The sequence below is a fragment of the Tamandua tetradactyla genome, chromosome 9 (assembly GCF_023851605.1).
Source record: "Tamandua tetradactyla isolate mTamTet1 chromosome 9, mTamTet1.pri, whole genome shotgun sequence".
Lineage (NCBI taxonomy): Eukaryota > Metazoa > Chordata > Mammalia > Pilosa > Myrmecophagidae > Tamandua > Tamandua tetradactyla.
In genome coordinates, this window is record NC_135335.1 from 87,313,744 (window position 1) to 87,331,708 (window position 17,965).

The 17,965-nt window shown below is 36.3% G+C and overlaps 1 protein-coding gene across 5 annotated transcripts in view; it reads left to right on the forward strand.

Annotated features, from left to right (window-relative positions):
• The window catches only part of WDR70 (WD repeat domain 70), a 516,692-nt gene that overhangs the window by 61,642 nt on the left and 437,085 nt on the right, over positions 1–17,965 (forward strand). For all 5 annotated transcript variants that reach the window (XM_077117003.1, XM_077117005.1, XM_077117006.1 and 2 more), the window contains one exon: positions 3,041–3,230. In XM_077117003.1, coding sequence (XP_076973118.1) covers positions 3,041–3,230 — 190 coding nt within the window. The remainder of the gene's footprint in view (positions 1–3,040; positions 3,231–17,965) is intronic.

Below are 17,965 nucleotides of genomic sequence, written 5' to 3' on the forward strand. Positions count from 1 at the left end.
TAGTTCTTTGGTCCATTTGTGATTCTGATGTGTAATGTATGGTTTGAAATCAACGTAGTTTTCTATTTTATTTTATGGATGTCTAGTACTTTCTTAATTTTTAAATGTGTGCTCATTATATAAATTGTTTTTATAGTAATTTGAATTCTTTTCTGGAATTGCTCTTCTGTTCCTTTGGTTGTATTTCATTCAGCACTATACATTTTAAATAACTTGTTTATTTTTTTCCTTACAAAACATACAAATAATCTATGTTGTTGGGTTTGGTTTAGAGAAGGACCTAATATTACCACATTTATTGGTTTTAAACAAAAATTATATGACTTAAGTTTACATTCAAAAATCAAATACAGGTAAAAAGTATGTCATTTATCTTATAAAATATAGCTGCAGGGTGGGACAGAAATATTAATCTACTACAAATTTTTAATGTAGGAATCATTTAGGTATTTACATTTCCTTTTATGTCATTAATTCTGGAACAGCGAATTTTGCTTATGAATTTAGCTCCTAGACTGAAATTGTGCAGCTGTACACCTTATTTGATGATTAGCTAAAATAAAATCTCTGAAAAAATCAGCTGGCTTTGAGAAAAGTTAGGGTTTGATCCTTAACTTTTCTTACTCAATAAATATTGTTTCTCAGGCTCTGATTTGTGTTTTGGCACCACATTGAATTGAAGCATGCTTTAAACATGGAATGTATTCTGTTTCTCTCAAGGGCATTTTTTAACATAATTGCATGGGCATTGTTTTTCAGGATGTTGAAAATATGTTAAAAATTCATTATTTTTTGGCTGTGCACTTTTGAAGCAAAAAGTCAAAAATGAAATTAGAAGCTCCGTAGAAACGGATGTATTCCTCCCAGATTCATATGGGTTTAGGCCTTACTAATCAGCCATGAAATCAACATGGATCCATTTAGTTTTCAGTTCAGTGCCTACCTTCTGAACTACTTTCTTTACTAATTTAAAGCTTGGGTGCTAAGGATTATCATTTAGTTTTTAGCTTTCTATGGCCTGAATAATTTTTGCATTACAAAGAAAAAGTCTGTGATGTATAAACCCATACAGCTAGGAATTTGTGCTTTAATCACATAGGATAAAATTTGAGCTTAATAAAAATTTATTCAACTAGGATTTATTGAGCATCTGCTGTGGGTTAGCACTGTTTTAAGTACTGGGTATACAATATCAGAAGTCAGAGGAGATCTGGGTTCTCAATGAACTCATATTGTAGTGGGGATATTTTAGAGAGTGCATAACAGATTATAAACAAGTAAATAACTAATCAAGCAAAGTAGTGTAGCTCAATGATTCTCTTAGTTTGTTAGGGCTCCGTGACAAACACCACAAACTGATTGGCTTAAACAACAGGAATTCATTGTCTCACAGTTTTGGAGGGTAGAAATTTAAAATCAAAGTATCGCCAGGTCTTCCTTTCTCTTGGAGTCTATAGCCTTTTGGTTATGACTTGCCAGCATTCCTTGACATTTTTTGGCTTGTAGATGCATCTCTACGTCTGTTATTTGTCCATCGTTTTTGTTCTCTGGCATCTTTTAATTGATTTCATCAATTTTTCTCCGCTTATAAGGACTTCAGTCATGTTGGATTAAGACCCACCCTGATTCAGTTTGGGCTCTTCCAACTGGTGTCTTTGAGGGTCCTATTTACAAGTGAGTTCACACTCACAGGACCAGTGGTTAGAACTTGAATGTGTCTTTGTGGGGAACGTGATTCAATCTCTACAATGGTGTATATAATAAAGATAAAACAAAGTAAGGTAATTAAGATAATAATGACTTATGTGGTGTGGGGTGAAAGTTTAGAAAGAGTTGGCCCTGAAGTCTTTTTAGGAGGAGGTCACATTTGATCTAACCTGAATGATGACCAAGAGACCACATAATGATCCATGAGAAAAGTGATGCAAGAGAGTGAACTACAAGTGCACTGGCTCATGCTGAACCAGGATTGGCCTATTCAATTGTTAAGAAGTCCTGTGGAACTGGAACATAGTGAACTAGAAACTGGAAAAGAAACAGAAACTCAAATCTATTTTAAGGACTGATAGCTCCTACCTTTGTATAAGCTGTATGTGAGAATATAATCCTTTCGGTATTGAAACTAGTTGAAAACAAAAAAAAAATCCATTTTTTTCCTTCAACAGATACTGAATGCCTACTATGTTTCAGGCATAGTTTAGGTGCTAGGGACACAGCAATGAACAAATCACATAAATTTCACATATCAAAGATACTTCATTAGAAGGCAGCCACACTTTAAATCCTACAAAATATTTGCTAAATTATTTGATACAATTAGAAATGTAGTTCTCAACCCTTTTGGGCAGGGTGGTGGTGGGGAGTGGAGGGATGGTGATAACTGTGACTTTCAGAATGCCTTGAGGGATTTGATAACACATTAACGGGAGTGTATAATAGCTCTCAGTTGTGTTAGATGGAAAAACAGTTGAGAATCGCTATGATATGTCCATAGTTAGGTATTTATAGAGTCCAGGAATGCTACATTTAATGCTTTATCAACTCAGCAAACTTGGATCAGCAGTTTGAAAAAAATTGAACTTCAAAAATATGTTGAGATATTTTGGGAATAGTATTTACTTCCTTCCATTACTGGCTTTATTTGTTCTTGTGGCAAAAAAGTGATTGGATTCAAATATAGTTAATAGAGGCATTTGTTATCTCACTGGCTTTATTTCTATGGATGTAATATTTTTTAGTTTTTCTTCCACATTCCAGTTTTTCTGCTTGTGGTTCATGAATGGTAATGATCTAACCAACCTTGTATAGTTGCTGTGTCCTTTTAACTTTGATTTTAATTTTGGTTTAGATAAGGTAATTAACTACAGAAGCATTAAATATGCATTTATGCTTCAAAACATGCTTAAAATAAAAAAATATGCTTAAAAACTGAGTTGTTATTAAATGGAGAGGTAGAGTTTTCTGAAAAATTAATACTATCTCTAGGGTTTGTTATTTGTTGTAGCAGAGGCAAAGAACTTTTTTTTTTTTTTGTATTCAGGAATGAAAGCAGCAGTGAAAGTGAACAGAGTTCTGATTCTTCTGATGAGGAATTAATTGGTCCTCCCTTACCCCTCAAAATGACGGAAGAACCATTTAATCTTGAGGAAGACATTCTAGGTCCTTTACCCCCACCTCTTTATGAAGAAGAAGAAGAGGAAGAGGAAGAAGATGATATGGAAGAGGAGGAAGTAAGTATTTTAGTGATAATTTCAGAATTCACTGGAGTAGTAACTTTAGAGTAGTATAATGATCACTTCCCTGATAAACTATCATACATGAGTGAGAGCAAATTAAAACCACTAACAAAACAAATATAATCTGAATGTGTTTACTACTGACAGCTCTGGCTGAAAGGTCTATAAAGGATGTGGTTCAGGAAGAAGGAAAGAACTCATAAATAGTAAATGGAGTTCAGGATGTAAAGTGTCAAAAAGGATGTTAATAAACATTTTGTTTAGCCTGTGTATGTATGCATTGAGTGTAAAAAATGATGAATAATTTTAGGGGGATTAAAAAAGCGTATCCAAAATTATGATCAACAGTAATGTGAAACATGGGAGAATAGAATCCGTGTGCATTCTTTTTGAGGTCCTTTTATTTTTGGGGAGGAGGCCAGAGATTGTAATAAATTTTAGTTTAAGTCAAGTATGCAAATTAAGTTTTAAGAATAACTTCCCAAAGAATAGAAATAAAATATATAACCTCCAAAACAGTAAAAGGAAAAAACCTGTAAATAACAAAACCTAATGATGTACTTTGTGTATATGATACCTGGAGTTGACCATTTTTATTTTTTAATGCCCATGCACGTTTTATTAATAAAAGCTAATGGTGCCAAGTTAAACAAATCAAACAATTGAAGTCTCTTTATATTCCATAAAATATTACAGAAAAGTTTATTGTGTTTCAATAAAAAGGCTATCATTTTAGAACAGACAGCTAACAGCAACTGTGCAGTTGTTTTGTGAATAAATTTTAAAAACGACTTCTGCGTGCCCTGAAATTCCTTTTTCTTTTTATAAAGAAAGTACTTTTAAAAACGTGTTATTAAAAATGATTGACAGATTTTGAGTTAAAAACTGTTAAAGCATTCTCTATATTTAATTTCAACGTTATAATAGAGTATAGGGAGATACCTACGAAATAAATACAGTATTTGTTTCAGTACATATCTTTAAATGATAGACTTACAAGTATGTAAACAGCTATATAATAGAAAGTTTCCAAACGTTGCCTATATGAAATCAAATTTTATTGTAAGCAATAAACTGAGTGGATCATTTTTTAATGCCACCCTTCTCTATATGGCAATTATTTTCAATATTAATTATGAAATGAAAGAAATAGTAATAATGGTTAGAAAACAAATAGCTTTTGCAGATCTGGTAATGACTTTGTCAAAATGGATCTTAGCATGTTCATATTCAGTATATAGTGTACCAGATTTGTCAATTTTTCTTCATAACTGATCAAAGAAAGCTTGATTTTGCAAACTTTTTTCACATGAACCAATTCATTATAATATATATACCCTGTACACATGCATGTGTATATAAAAATTAAGGAAATTTGGTAGAGTTTCATTAAAAATATTTTCTCACAAAAAATTGTAGAAATTGTGTTGTTGACCATATCTTTTTATCCCTTTAAGATAAATTCTTTTGGCTCTTAAATATCTCTGTAGTTGAAATATTTCCATTAACATCTCCTCATCAGAAAATTAATCATTTTCTATAATATTTAGTAAAAATTTCTAAGGTTTTCTTCTTTAAAAATTAGAGAAAATAGCTGGTAATAGCAAACATTGTTAAATAATCCATTGCTTTAGAACTGACTTCCCCTTTTGGAAAACATTTGAGGCATTCAGTCATTGCCCTTTTTAGTTCTTCTGGCAATTGAGTCCAGCATCTTTTGCTGTTTCTCCTAGCATTCACAGAATGACAGAATTGAAGTTTTATTTGTTTGTCTTTATAATCATGGTTTGTTTTGAATCTGCTGTTTAAGTGCAGAAATGTGTAGTTTGATGGGTTGGAAATATGAAACTATATGAAGTATGCTTGAGTTATTCTGAACCATTAAAAATATTATCTGAAAATGTATGTAGCTGAGTATGTATGTATATATGTGTGTGTTTTGCAAGCCGTATAACTGAGACTTCTCCAAATTTTACCTATGTGCGAAATACAATGTTTTATTAAAGGATAAGTAATTAATAAGTTCTAATTGAAGCTTACATATATATTAATAAAATGAAATAGTAACTATAGCAAAAACCAACAAAACTTTTTTATAGAGGAATATTTTATCACTGACATTGTTTAGCATTGCTAATACATTGGTGGTAATATAACACAGATTGATCTTTAGCTGATCATTTTTGGCTATTGTTAAAAATTTATATCAGGCTGATATTCTATAAGTGATAATCCTAATTAGCAATAAGAGTGTCATTACTTAATAGTCAATGAGCCAGTTTATTCTCTAGAAAAATTTGGCAGTATTTAACCTCCATGCATTTAATATAATATACTCAAAGCGAAAGTTGACAATTATAAGAAGAAATGGCCAGATCCATTTGTCAAAATGAGAGATTCAGGAATTAAGACAATTAGAATATTGATTTGAGCATACAAATTAACAAGTTTGATCTCTTGAACAGATACAGAATTTTTACTTGACATTTTCTTTTCAAGTACACGTGGACAACTAAAAAACAATAAACATACATTTAGGCCCCCCAAATGCTATGGAAACTTTAACCTTTATGAAAACATGAAGAAGATGTGGGTAACTATTCTGGGTAGTTCAGAAAAGGTAATATTTAGGTTGAACTATGAAATGTGAGGATGTATTTGCAAGCTGGGGGTGGGTATCAGGGAGAAGAAGGAGGGGTGTTGCAAGAAAAATTGCTGTAGTAAAGGCCCAAATGTATATGAGTATATGATGTAGTGAAATGGTATGTGATTAGTGTATGGCTGAGCTGTCTTACTAGAGGAAAGTGGAAAGATGAGACTGATGAGATCAAATCCAAAGGCATGAAGGAATACTTTCTGGCAGAGGTACAGTGAGCATTGTAGAGTTTTACATTTTTATGGGGGTAGGAATCATCCTTTTTGGGAAAACTGAGTGGCAGGAATAAAGGTATTGGGTACAAGATTACATTCAGGATAGTGGGAAAATAAGCTTAACTAGAACAGACACTTTGTGAAGAACACCAAGCTTGGAACTGATCTATGAGTAAACCCAGAATGCGGAGAAGTAAAACATGGCTGGGTCAGAGGCTCATTTATAAGCTTTAGGCTTTCACAGCTGTAATTACAGTTATATCAGGAGACTAAATATAATAACTTTATGTTTTTTTAAAATTATATGCATTGGTTCTTTTGGAAACAAATCTTTAAGTCTTTTTATTATTATATATTTTCTTTTGTAAATATGGTTTAAAAATTTTGCCACTAATCTAATATGTAAGTCAAGGTAAGGCTTTTGGTGATGTGTGTCAAGAGTCTCAATTTTGAAGTCTGCACTGATTGATAATGTAAAGTTAGTTGGCATTATTGGTGGGTTAACTCTGAAAACTTTAAAAGGGAGACCAGACAGGAGTGGGGGCTTCTTTATTTCTTCTCCAATTTTCCTTCTATTGCTCTTTTTAACTTACAGTAAGTTCTGGTTTGCTAGCTGCTGGAATGCAACACACCAGAGATGGATTGGCTTTTAATAAAAGGAGATTTCTTTCATTAGTTCTTCAGAGAAAAGGCAGCTAACTTTCATCTGAGGTTCTTTCTTACGTGGAAGGCACAGAACAATCTCTGCTGGCCTACTCTCTAGGCCTCTGGGTTCCAGCAACTTTTCCCGGAGTGATTTCTTTCTGCATCTCCAAAGGCTTGGGCTGAGCTGCGATTGCTGAGATGAGGTATGCTGAGCTGCTTGGGCTGTGCTACATTGTGCTCTCTCATTTAAGCACCAGCCAATTAGGTCAAACATCATTCATTACAGCAGGCATGCCTCCTAGCCGACTGCAGATGTAATCAACAACAGATGAGGTTCACATACCATTGGCTCATGCCCACAGCAACAGAACTAGGTGCCTTCACCTGGCCAAGTTGACAACTGAATCTAACTACTACATGTCTACCCCTTGTCAACTTGGCAATTATATGCATCACCTTAAAAATACTAAGGTACAAAAAATTCTCTTCTGGCTGTGGACCTGTGAATCTCAAAACAAGTTATCTGATGCCGATATGCAAAGGAGGACAGTCACAGGATCCGTAGGGAGAAACTGGAAGGAAAACCTGCAGGGCAAACACCATTGGATTTCAGAGTCTGAAAGTCATTTATCCGTCAGCTTTAGAAAGTGGCAGTCTCACCCTTTCCCAGGGCCTATTCCTCTTTCCAAATCAACCTCAGGGAACATTGAGGAGACCACCTTTTTTTTGGCTCCACTCTCTCCAGGCATCAGGACCACTCCTGGGCTCTCAGCCATTTCTGGGGCACATGCTTAACCCCTCCATGTGGTGATAGCCAGGCTCTCCCCAGTCCCCCAAGAATCGTGCAGTACCTTCTCCAAGGCCTGAAGCTGCATGACATTTCCATTGCAATGAAGTGGGAAACGCATCCTTGCCCTACAGGGTAAACTCACCCTCTTTATGTATATGGGTGGGTCCACTCTCCTGGCTGAGGTTTCTTGGCTTCAGACCTGAGCTTCCATGGTTCTCACTCTGCAAACTCCAATCTCTCCCTTTTGTGTCCACCTTTGTCCAGGTTGGCAGTGGTTCTGTTTACACCAACAGTCTCTTCAAGCACTCCAGGACTTCTCCATCATTCTCTTCACAATTCCTCCAAAATCTTCCCCTTAGCCATCCAAAAAGCCTTTCCAAAATATCTGGTATTTGCAAACTGCAGCAACACCCCACTCCTGGTACCAAATCTGTTCTAGTTTGCTAGCTGCTGGAATGCAACACACTAGAGATGGATTGGCTTTTAATAAAAGGGGATTTATTTCATTAATTCTTCAGAGAAAAGGCAGCTAACTTTCATCTGGGTTCCAACAACTTTCCCTGGGGTGATTTCTTTCTGCATCTCCAGAGGCCTGGGCTGAGCTGCAATTGCTGAGATGAGGTATGCTGAGCTACTTGGGCTGTACTGTGTTGCGCTCTCTCATTTAAGCACCAGCCAATTAAGTCAGTCATCATTCATTACAGCAGCCACGTCTCCTAGCCGACTGCAGATGTAATCAGCAGCAGTTGAGGTTCACATATCATTGGCTTATGCCCACAGCAACAGAACTAGATGCCTTCACCTGGCCAAGTTGACAACTGAATCTAACTACCACACAATACCACCAGTTTTTCCAACGTTAGGGCAGAGATGGTGGGTGAAGCAGAGAGCTTGGAAATGTCAATGTGGGTTTGTAGTGGCCTTCCTAGATTCCAATATATTTTCCTTAAAGTGGAGGCTTTTAATTTTTAGGCCTTATGGTTTGATACTAAATGGGTGGCACCTCCAGGCTGCTTTTCAGATTCTGGATCAGAAAAACTTTTCTTTGTTATATTCTTATACTGACTCTGGTGTGTGGGATATTGGCAGCCTTCTAGATCAAGCAATAATAAATGCAAGGATAAAAGGCAAAGGAGGCCTTCTAATAAATGGTCTTGAATGTTTGAGTGTTATTGTGGGATCTAGACAGATAAGTTGGCATGATTCATTTCATGTAATTTGTACAGCAGTGTTTGGCCTGTGCTTTTACTTTGAACAGAAATGTTTCTGGCTTTTGAAGGAATTTTGTTTTTGTGATTGGTTGAACTTAGTGTCTGGTAAATCTTTACTTGTTGATTCAGAAACTGGATTTAGTTCCTTTAGGAAATCAGTTTGAAGTAAGGTTAAGCAAAATTACAAGAGATTGTAATATATGTCAGAATATAAACATATTCTACAGTTTGATATATATCAGTACTGTCCCGTCTTCTTTTCAAGGTTTAAATGTAAGTATAGGTGCCGTTGATTCCCTTTCCTTTTTTCCTCTCATTTTTGGGTTAATCACTAGCAACCTTTTGTGTCTTTTGTTTCTTCTTCTCCTTTCAACCTTTTCCTTTCTACTAGCTCTAAGCTCTAAACTTTCAAACACACTAAAATTTTCTTTTAATTTGGTTTTCCCTCCAAGCTACTATCTGACTTCTTTCTTTCTTTTCATTACCAAATGTCCTGAAAGCAGTATCTGTATTTGGCACCTCTACTTCATTACTGTACATTTTCTTCTTAAATCCTCGTTTACACCTCTGCTGTCACCGTTCCTCTTCAACTGTTCTCACAGAGATCCCCAATGACCAAGTCCACTTATCTAAATTGAAAGGTCCTTTCTTAGTTCTCATTCTGTAACCTCTGCAATATTTGACACTGTTGACTTTTATCCTTCCTTGAAATTCTTCCTTTGCCATTTCTTAATATACTTACTTGATCTGCTGCCTATCTCTTTGACTGTTTATTCACAAATAGTTATTAAACACATGTTGTATTAGTTAGGGTTCTCTAGAGAGACAGAATCAACAGGGAACGCTCACAAATATAAAATTTATAAAAGTGTCTCATGTGACCACGGGAATGCAGAGTCCGAAATCCTCAGGGCAGGCTGTGAAGCCGATGACTCCGATGAAGGGTCTGGACGAACTCCACGGGAGAGGGTCGCCAGCCGAAGCAGGGATAGAACCTGTCTCTTCTAAATCCTCCTTAAAAGACTTCCTCTGATTAGATTAAGCACCACTCATTGCAGAAGACACTCCCCTTTGGCTGATTACAAATGGAATCAGCTGATGTGATCATGATCTAATTCTATGAAATGTCCTCATTGCAAGACAGGCCAGCACTTGCCCAACCAGACAAACAGGTACCACAACTTGGCCAAGTTGACACATGAACCTGACCATGACACCTGTTATGGGTCAGGCACTGTTCTAGGTGCTAGGGTTACATCAGTGAATAAAGCAGACCAAAAAATCCCTTACCAAAAAAAACACTGCTCTTACGGTGTTATGTTTCTCTCAAGTCTTTTTTCCTGATTTATGTTTCCTCACATTTCCTCAATCAAGCATTCCCTAAGGAATGCCTACCTTACCAATTCATATTTGTTCTTGGTAGAGTTTCATATATCTTCCTTTCTCATGACTCTTATTCACTCAGAGCAGTTGAAGAGATTGCCCCATCTCTTTCACTTGAGATCCAACGTCATAACCACTCATGAAACATGTCCATATTTAAGCCCCAACAATATTTAAAATTCAACACATCTGAGATGAAACCTAGGTTCTTATTTTCTCCCACTTGAACTTTTGTTATAACTTTGCTGATCTCTTTGTCTGTAGGATCTTTCATTTCAATCGCTTTTCACCACTGGTATAAGATAAAACTATCCATAACACAATTCACATTGCAAATAATGTTATTCATTTCCTTAATAGGAAAACAAACCATCACAGCAGGTAGGACTCCATTTTGGAATTCCTGAATGTAGTTTGATTTTTTCTGTTACTCAGAAACTTGCAAAGCACCGTGTTTTTCAGAGAGTTATTCTACTTAATAGGAAGGTAGCCAAGTTCACATACTTGAGAGGCAAAATATTTCAGCAGGTACCTTTGAAATTATTGGAATACTGTTTTCAAAACTAAATTTTCTTTAATCCAGTGATTCTTAGTCTGCATGTAAGAATCACCTTTGATGCAATTAAAAAATATGTATGTTTGGTACTCTAAAATCTGGTGATGAATTCAGGACTGGGGCCGACAATGCCACAATTTCTATGATGTGTGTAGTAACAAAAGGTTCCACAGGTAATTCTGATGCGTGTTACCCCAGTCCAGTTGTGGCTGTTTACCTGAGTAGTCTGTGTTGGGGTCATAGGTTAAGTATATTAGGTTATAGCCGTATGATCTGTATCATGCTTCACAGATATTTAAAGACATGAGATATTGCTTAGAAAGTAATGTTTCTTAAAAAGAAGGATGTAAAAACACTGCCTTTTTCTTTATGAGTTTTGAAGCCCCTTTAAAGTTTTTGTATAAAACTGATAAGAGTATTATTTTCTCCCAAATAATTCAGAGTTAATATTTATTTTGATCATTATTTCATGAAAAAATATTTCTTCCATAGTATATGAAGATTGATGTTTCTAGAAATATTAATATATACTTGCTTCTGAAGATTACATGGAAGAAAACTCCTGGCTATTGACTTTCAGTCAGTATCCTTTTAATTACTGGCTAATTACTGGCCAGAGTATGAATTATACCTTCATACTCTGTGAAGAGTTAGGAACAGATATAGGTGCCTAAGCTAAACTTCGTAACTCTGACAGTTAATGTTTTTCATTTTATTGAAACATAATTACTAAGTATCAGGAGCTTTAAAAATGTTCATTTCCTTTAACTCAACAATATCATTTCTGGGAATCTAAGAAATAATAAAAATTTGGAAAAATTTTGATGCACAAAGATATCACAGTACTCCATATAATGTGATTTTCATAATACTGTTGTGGTGGGATGGGAAGCCTGTGCAGTTGAGCCTTGAGCCCATTTTAAGTGATCACCCGCCTATCAGTTGGTACATTATTAATGTGGCTGCCAGTGACAAAATGGAAATCAACAGTGGATTAAAAAAGGTAGAAATATTTTTTTCCTCTCACATAAATGAAATCAGGAGCTGGTTTGCAGGTCCAGGATTCACAGACCTAGGCTGCTTCCATCCTTTTGTTTTGCCATTCTCAATACATGGGCTTTAAGATGTATGTTCAAACACTAGCCATCATTTTTTTTTTTAACTTTTTTTATTAATTAAAAAAAATTAACATACAAAACATTAAGATATCATTCCATTCTACATGTTCAATCAGTAATTCTTAATATCATCACATAGTTGCATATTCATCATTTCTTAGAACATTTGTATCGATTTAGAAAAAGAAATAAAAAGACAGTAGAAAAAGAAATAAAGTGATAACAGAGAAAAAAAAAAGATTGTACATACCATACCCCTTACTCCTCGCTTTCATTTACCACTAGCATTTCAAACTAAATTTATTTTAACATTTGTTCCCCCTATTATTTATTTTTATTCCATATGTTCTACTCTTCTGTTGACATAGTAGCTAAAAGGAGCATCACACATAAGGTTTTCACATTCACAGAGTCTCACTGTGAAAGCTATATCATTGTTCAAACATCATCAAGAAACATGGCTACTGGAACACAGCACTACATTTTCAGGCAGTTCCCTCCAGCCTCTCCACTACATCTTGAACAACAAGGTGATATCTACTTAATGCATAAGAATAACCTCCAGGATAACCTCTCAACTCTGTTTGGAATCTCTCAGCCATTGACACTTAGTCTCATTTCACTCTTCCCTCTTTGGTCGAGAAGGTTCTCTCAATCCCTTGATGTTAATTCTCAGCTCATTCTAGGGTTTTTCTCAGTCCCTTGATGCTGAGTCTCAGCTCATTCCAGGATCTCTGTCCCACGTTGCCAGGAAGGTCCACACCCCTGGGATTCATGTCCCACGCAGAGAGGGGGAGGGTGGTGAGACTGCTCCTCATGTTGGCTGGAGAGAGAGGCCACATCTGAGCAACAAAAGAGGCTCTCCTGGGGGTGACTCTTAGGCCTAAATTTTACGTAGATGTGACCTATCCTTTGTGGGGTTAAGTTTCATATGAACAAACCCCAAGACTGGGGGCTCAGCCTATAGCTTTGGTTGTCCACACTGCTTGTGAGAATGTCAAGAATTCAACTTGGGGAAGTTGAATTTCTCCCCACTCTCACCATTCCCCAAAGGGGGCTTGCAAATACTTTTCCAGTCACTGATCAAATCACTCTGGGATTCATTGAGGCATCATTCTGGACAAACCAACAAAATCTCAGGTCCTACCTGAGATTCCAAGTACTTATGGCATTCAGTCAAACTATGTATATGAGTTATATTAGGAAATGCTCTAGTCAAAATATAAATTTTGTAACAAACATTTTTTGCTTTAGTCTCACACATAAGGTGACATTTTGAAGTATTAATTATCATCTATTTTCAGCACCCTGCAATAATGACATTCCTTTGTTCTTCCTCATGCCAAAACATTTTAAAAATTTGTACATTGTACATTTCACTATTATTATACACTCTAGGCATTCCTAGATTATACCATCTCGATCTTTACCATCTATCTTTCTTTCTGATTTCATTTATGTCCCCAGCCCTCCTCCCTCTATCATTCTCACATGCAGCTTCATTCAATGTTCTAACATAATTACATTACAGTTAGGTAGTATTGTGCTGTCCATTTCTGAATTTTTGTATCCAGTCCTGTTGTGCAGTCTGTATCCCTTCAGCTCCAATTACCCAATATCTTACCCTATTTCTATCTCCTGATGGTCTCTGTTACCAAGGAAATATTCCAAGTTTATTCACTAATGTCAGTTCATATCAGTGAGACCATACAGTATTTGTCCTTTTGTTTCTGGCTAATCACACTCAGCATAATGTCCTTAAGGTCCATTCATGTTGTTATATACTTTATAACTTTATTCTGTCTTAGAGCTGCATAATATTCCATCTTATGTAAATGTCACAGTTTGTTTAGCCAACTGTCTGTTGATGGATATTTTGGCTGTTTCCATCTCTTGGTAATTGTTAATAATGCTGCTATAAACATTGGTGTGTAAATGTCCATTTGAGTCCTTGGCCTCGTGTCCTTTGAGTAGAGACAGCATATAGATGGGTCCTGTTTTTTAATCCGTTCTGACAGACTATGTCTTTTGATTGGAGAGTTTAATCCATTAACATTCAGTGTTATTACTGCATGGGTAGTACTTTCTTCTACTATTTTGCCTTCTGGATTTTATATGTCATATCTAATTTTCCTTCTTTTTACCTTTATTCATAGTCTTCCTTTCTACCCTCTTCTCCACACCTCTCTCTTCTGTCTTCCTGTCTGTCTCTAGTGTTCCCTTTAGTATTTCTTGCAGAGCTGGTCTCTTGGTCACAAATTCTCTCAGTGATTTTCTGTCTGAAAATGTTTTAATTTCTCTCTCATTTTTGAAGGACAGCTTTGCTGGATATAGAATTCTTGGTTGGCAGTTTTTCTCTTTTAATAATTTAAATATATTATCCCACTGTCTTCTCGCCTCCATGGTTTCTGCTGAGAGATCTGCGCATAGTCTTATTGGGTTCCCTTGTATGTGATGGATTGCTTTTCTCTTGCTGCTTTCAAGATCCTCTCTTTCTCTTTGACCTTGGACATTCTGATTATTAAATGTCTTGGAGTATGTCTATTTGGATCTGTCCTCTTTGGGGTACGCTGCACTTCTTGGATCTGTAATTTTAAGTCTTTCATAAGAGTTGGGAAATTTTCAATGATAATTTCCTCCATTAGTTTTTCTCCTCCTTTTCCCTTCTCTTCTCCTTCTGGGACACCCACAACACGTATATTCGTGCGCTTCATATTGTCTTTCAAATCCCTGAGTCCCTGCTCATATTTTTCCATTTTTTTCCCCTATAGTTTCTGTTTCTTGTAGGATTTCAGATGTTCCATCCTCCAGTTCAGAAATCCTATGTTCTGTCTCTCGAAATCTACCATTGTAGGTTTCCATTGTTTTTTTCATCTCTTCTACTGTGTCTTTCATTCCCATAAGTTCTATGATTTGTTTTTTCAGACTTTCAGTTTCTTCTTTTTGTTCTTTCCGTGCTTTCTTTATATCCTCCCTCAGTTCATTGATTTGGTTTTTGATGAGGTTTTCCATGTCTGTTCGTACATTCTGAATTAATTGTTTCAGCTCCTGTATGTTATTTGAATTGTTGGTTTGTTCCTTTGGCTGGGCCATATCTTCAATTTTCCTAGTGTGATTTGTTATTTTTTGCTGGCATCTAGGCATTTAATTACCTTAATCAGTTTATTCTGGAGATTGCTTTCACTTCTTTTATCTAGGGTTTTCTTGCTGGATGAATTTGTTTTCTATCTGTTCTTTGACATTCCGTTCAGCTTTATCTGGACCTTTAGCTTAAGTTTTGTTTAACAGAGGAGAATTTTTCAGTTCTTGTTTTCTTGTTTCTTGCCCTGCTTGTGTGGTGCCTCCCACCCCCACACTTAGGAGGGTCTACTTAGATATTATAGACCCCAGCCAGATTTTCCCAGACCAAACTGGCCTTCTATCAGGAGGAAAGAGTCACCTGCATCGGTTTTCCCTGAGGGTGAGACCCAGCAGGTTGAAAGACTTTCCTGTGAAGTCTCTGGACTCTGTTTTTCTTATCCTGCCCAGTATGTGATGCTTGTCTGCCTGCAGGTCCCACTAGCATAAGGTGATGTGGTACCTTTAACTTTGGCAGACTCTCCCTGCTGGGGGCATGGTGGAGACAGAGGAGAGGTTGTAGGCTGGTTTTAATGGCTTCAAATTACCAAGCCCTGGTATCTGGATTCCTTGATGGAAGGATTCCACCTGAGTTGGGCTTCACCCCTCCCCTGGGGAAGGCACCAGCTCCAGAGAAGTCCCCAAAAGAGCTCACTTCTGCCTATGCCTGGGGCAGTTGTAGCCTGAAAAGTCCTGCCACTGTATCCAGAGGCAGTCAAGCCTTTGTAGACACACAGCCACAAAAACCTCTGTTTCCTTCTCCCCACCCCCCCTTTTTCTGTCAGTCTTGCCTCCTTGGCGCCGGGGCAAAAATGAGCAACCTCTGCTTTGATAAGGTTCACCTAAGCTGGGGGCCTATTTTTAGTAGTCAGAATTTGTTAATTAGTTCTACCATTGGCGTTTGATTGTGCCCAGTCCCTGCTGCTGGTAAAGTTCTTTCCTTTCCCCTCTGGGAAGCGGCCTGTGGGGGAACGGCGCTGGCCACCGCAGCTTTGGAAACTCATGGTTCTGGAGGGTGCTCGCAGCCAGTCCAGGTGGTCCAGACCTGGTTACGCTGTGTGTTTGGTCACTGACGTGGCCCCAGGAGCTGTTCTGTACTGTTTCTGGTTATTTAGTAGTTGTTCTGGAGGACGAACTAAAACGAGCACGTTGTTAAGCCACCATCTTGACCCGGAAACTCTACTAGCCATCATTTTAATGCTTTGGTCACCAGGTAGACAAAAGGGAGAAAGAAAACTACTTATCTTGAATTTCATAGCTCTCTTTCACATAAGAAATATGTTATTTTAGGTAGCCAGAGTTCTAGCTAAAATTCCCTGTTTTGATTATAAAGGAAAAAAGATGACAATTGATAATAAGGGTAATTAGCACTTTGTAATGAGCATAAATTTATACTCAGTGTATAAATTGAGTATATAGTTATAGTAATGGCAGGGTATGTTGGACTTTTTGAGTCTTTTTAGCAGTGTGAATAGTGTTTTAATATTGTATGATATGCATATATATATATATACACGCTGTGGTTATTTGCAAATGTTCAAAGAAGTGATCATGGTGATGAATACACGACTATGTGATGATACTGTGAGCCATTGATTTTAGCATATGGTTGCTATGTCAGCATGTATGAAGTTCTTTTGAACTCCTTTGTGTATATTTGGTAATGCTCTTTAGTCATTCTACTTGTTTTATTTCTTCAGAATTGAGATGTAGTCTTTTGGTACATTTTGATCATAAAAGATTCCATAAAACTAAACTGACTAAGATTTTGACCAAGCTCAACTATATTATCTTTTAAGTTCATCTATATAGAGAATCATTAAAATACTCAAAAAGTAAATAGAGGTAAAAAAACTGATTTGTTTTTTTTACTTTACAAAAAATTTCTACTTAAGAATTCTTAACAGAGAAAGTACATTTTAAATGCTATATTTTAGGAAATGTGTTAGTGAAACAAATTATAGCTGTAAACACAATAAATTCTCCTTAATTGAGTTAAATATATATATATATTAATATTTTTATTGTAAAACCTTGACAAACATACAAACATTCTTGACATACAAACATTCTATACGTAGTGTATAATCATTGGCTCACAGTATCATCACATATTTGTGTATTCATCACCATGATCATTTCTTTGAACATTTATGTCTCTCCAGCAAAAGAAATTAAAAAGGAAAAAGAGAAAACTCGTATGTATCATACCCCTTCCCTCCCCCTCTCAGTGACCACTAGTATTTCAGTAGCCTCAATTTATTTTAACCTTTGTTCTCTCTGGTATTTTTTTTTCTATATTTTTTACTCATCTGTCCATACCCTAGATAAAGGGAGCATTAGACACAAGGTTCATAAAATATTTTTATTGAGAAATCTTCATACACAATACATACTGATGTACAATCAGTGGCTCACGATATTATCAAATAGTTGTGTATTCATCACCATGATCATTTTTAGAATATTTGCATCACTCCAGAAAAAGAGATAAAAAAGAAAAAAAGAAAAAAAAATGCATCCCATACCCTCTCATTGACCACCAGTATTTCAATCTACTCAATTTTTTAACTCTTTATTCTATCCCCCATTATTTATTTATTTATTTTTGCTCATCTGTCCATACTCTGGATAAAAGGAGTGTCAGAAAACCGAAAACCCAACAGAAGGTTTTCAAAATCACACAGTCACATTGTAAAATGTATATCATTATACAATTGTCTTCAAGAATCAAGGCTACTGGAACACAGCTCAACAGTTTCAGCTGTTTCCCTCCAGCTACTCCAATACATGATAAACTAAAAAGGGATACCTATGTAATGCGTAAAAACAACCTCCAGGCTAATGCATCAACTCTGTTTAAAATCTCTCAGCCACTGAAACTTTATTTTGTCTCGTTTCTCTCTTCCCCCTTTTGGTCAAGAAGGCTTTCTCAATCCCTTGATGTTTGGTCCTTGCTTACCCAGGAGTTCTATACCAGATAGCCAGGGAAATTTATACCCCTGAAGTCATTCCCAACGTAGGGGCGAAAGGCAGGG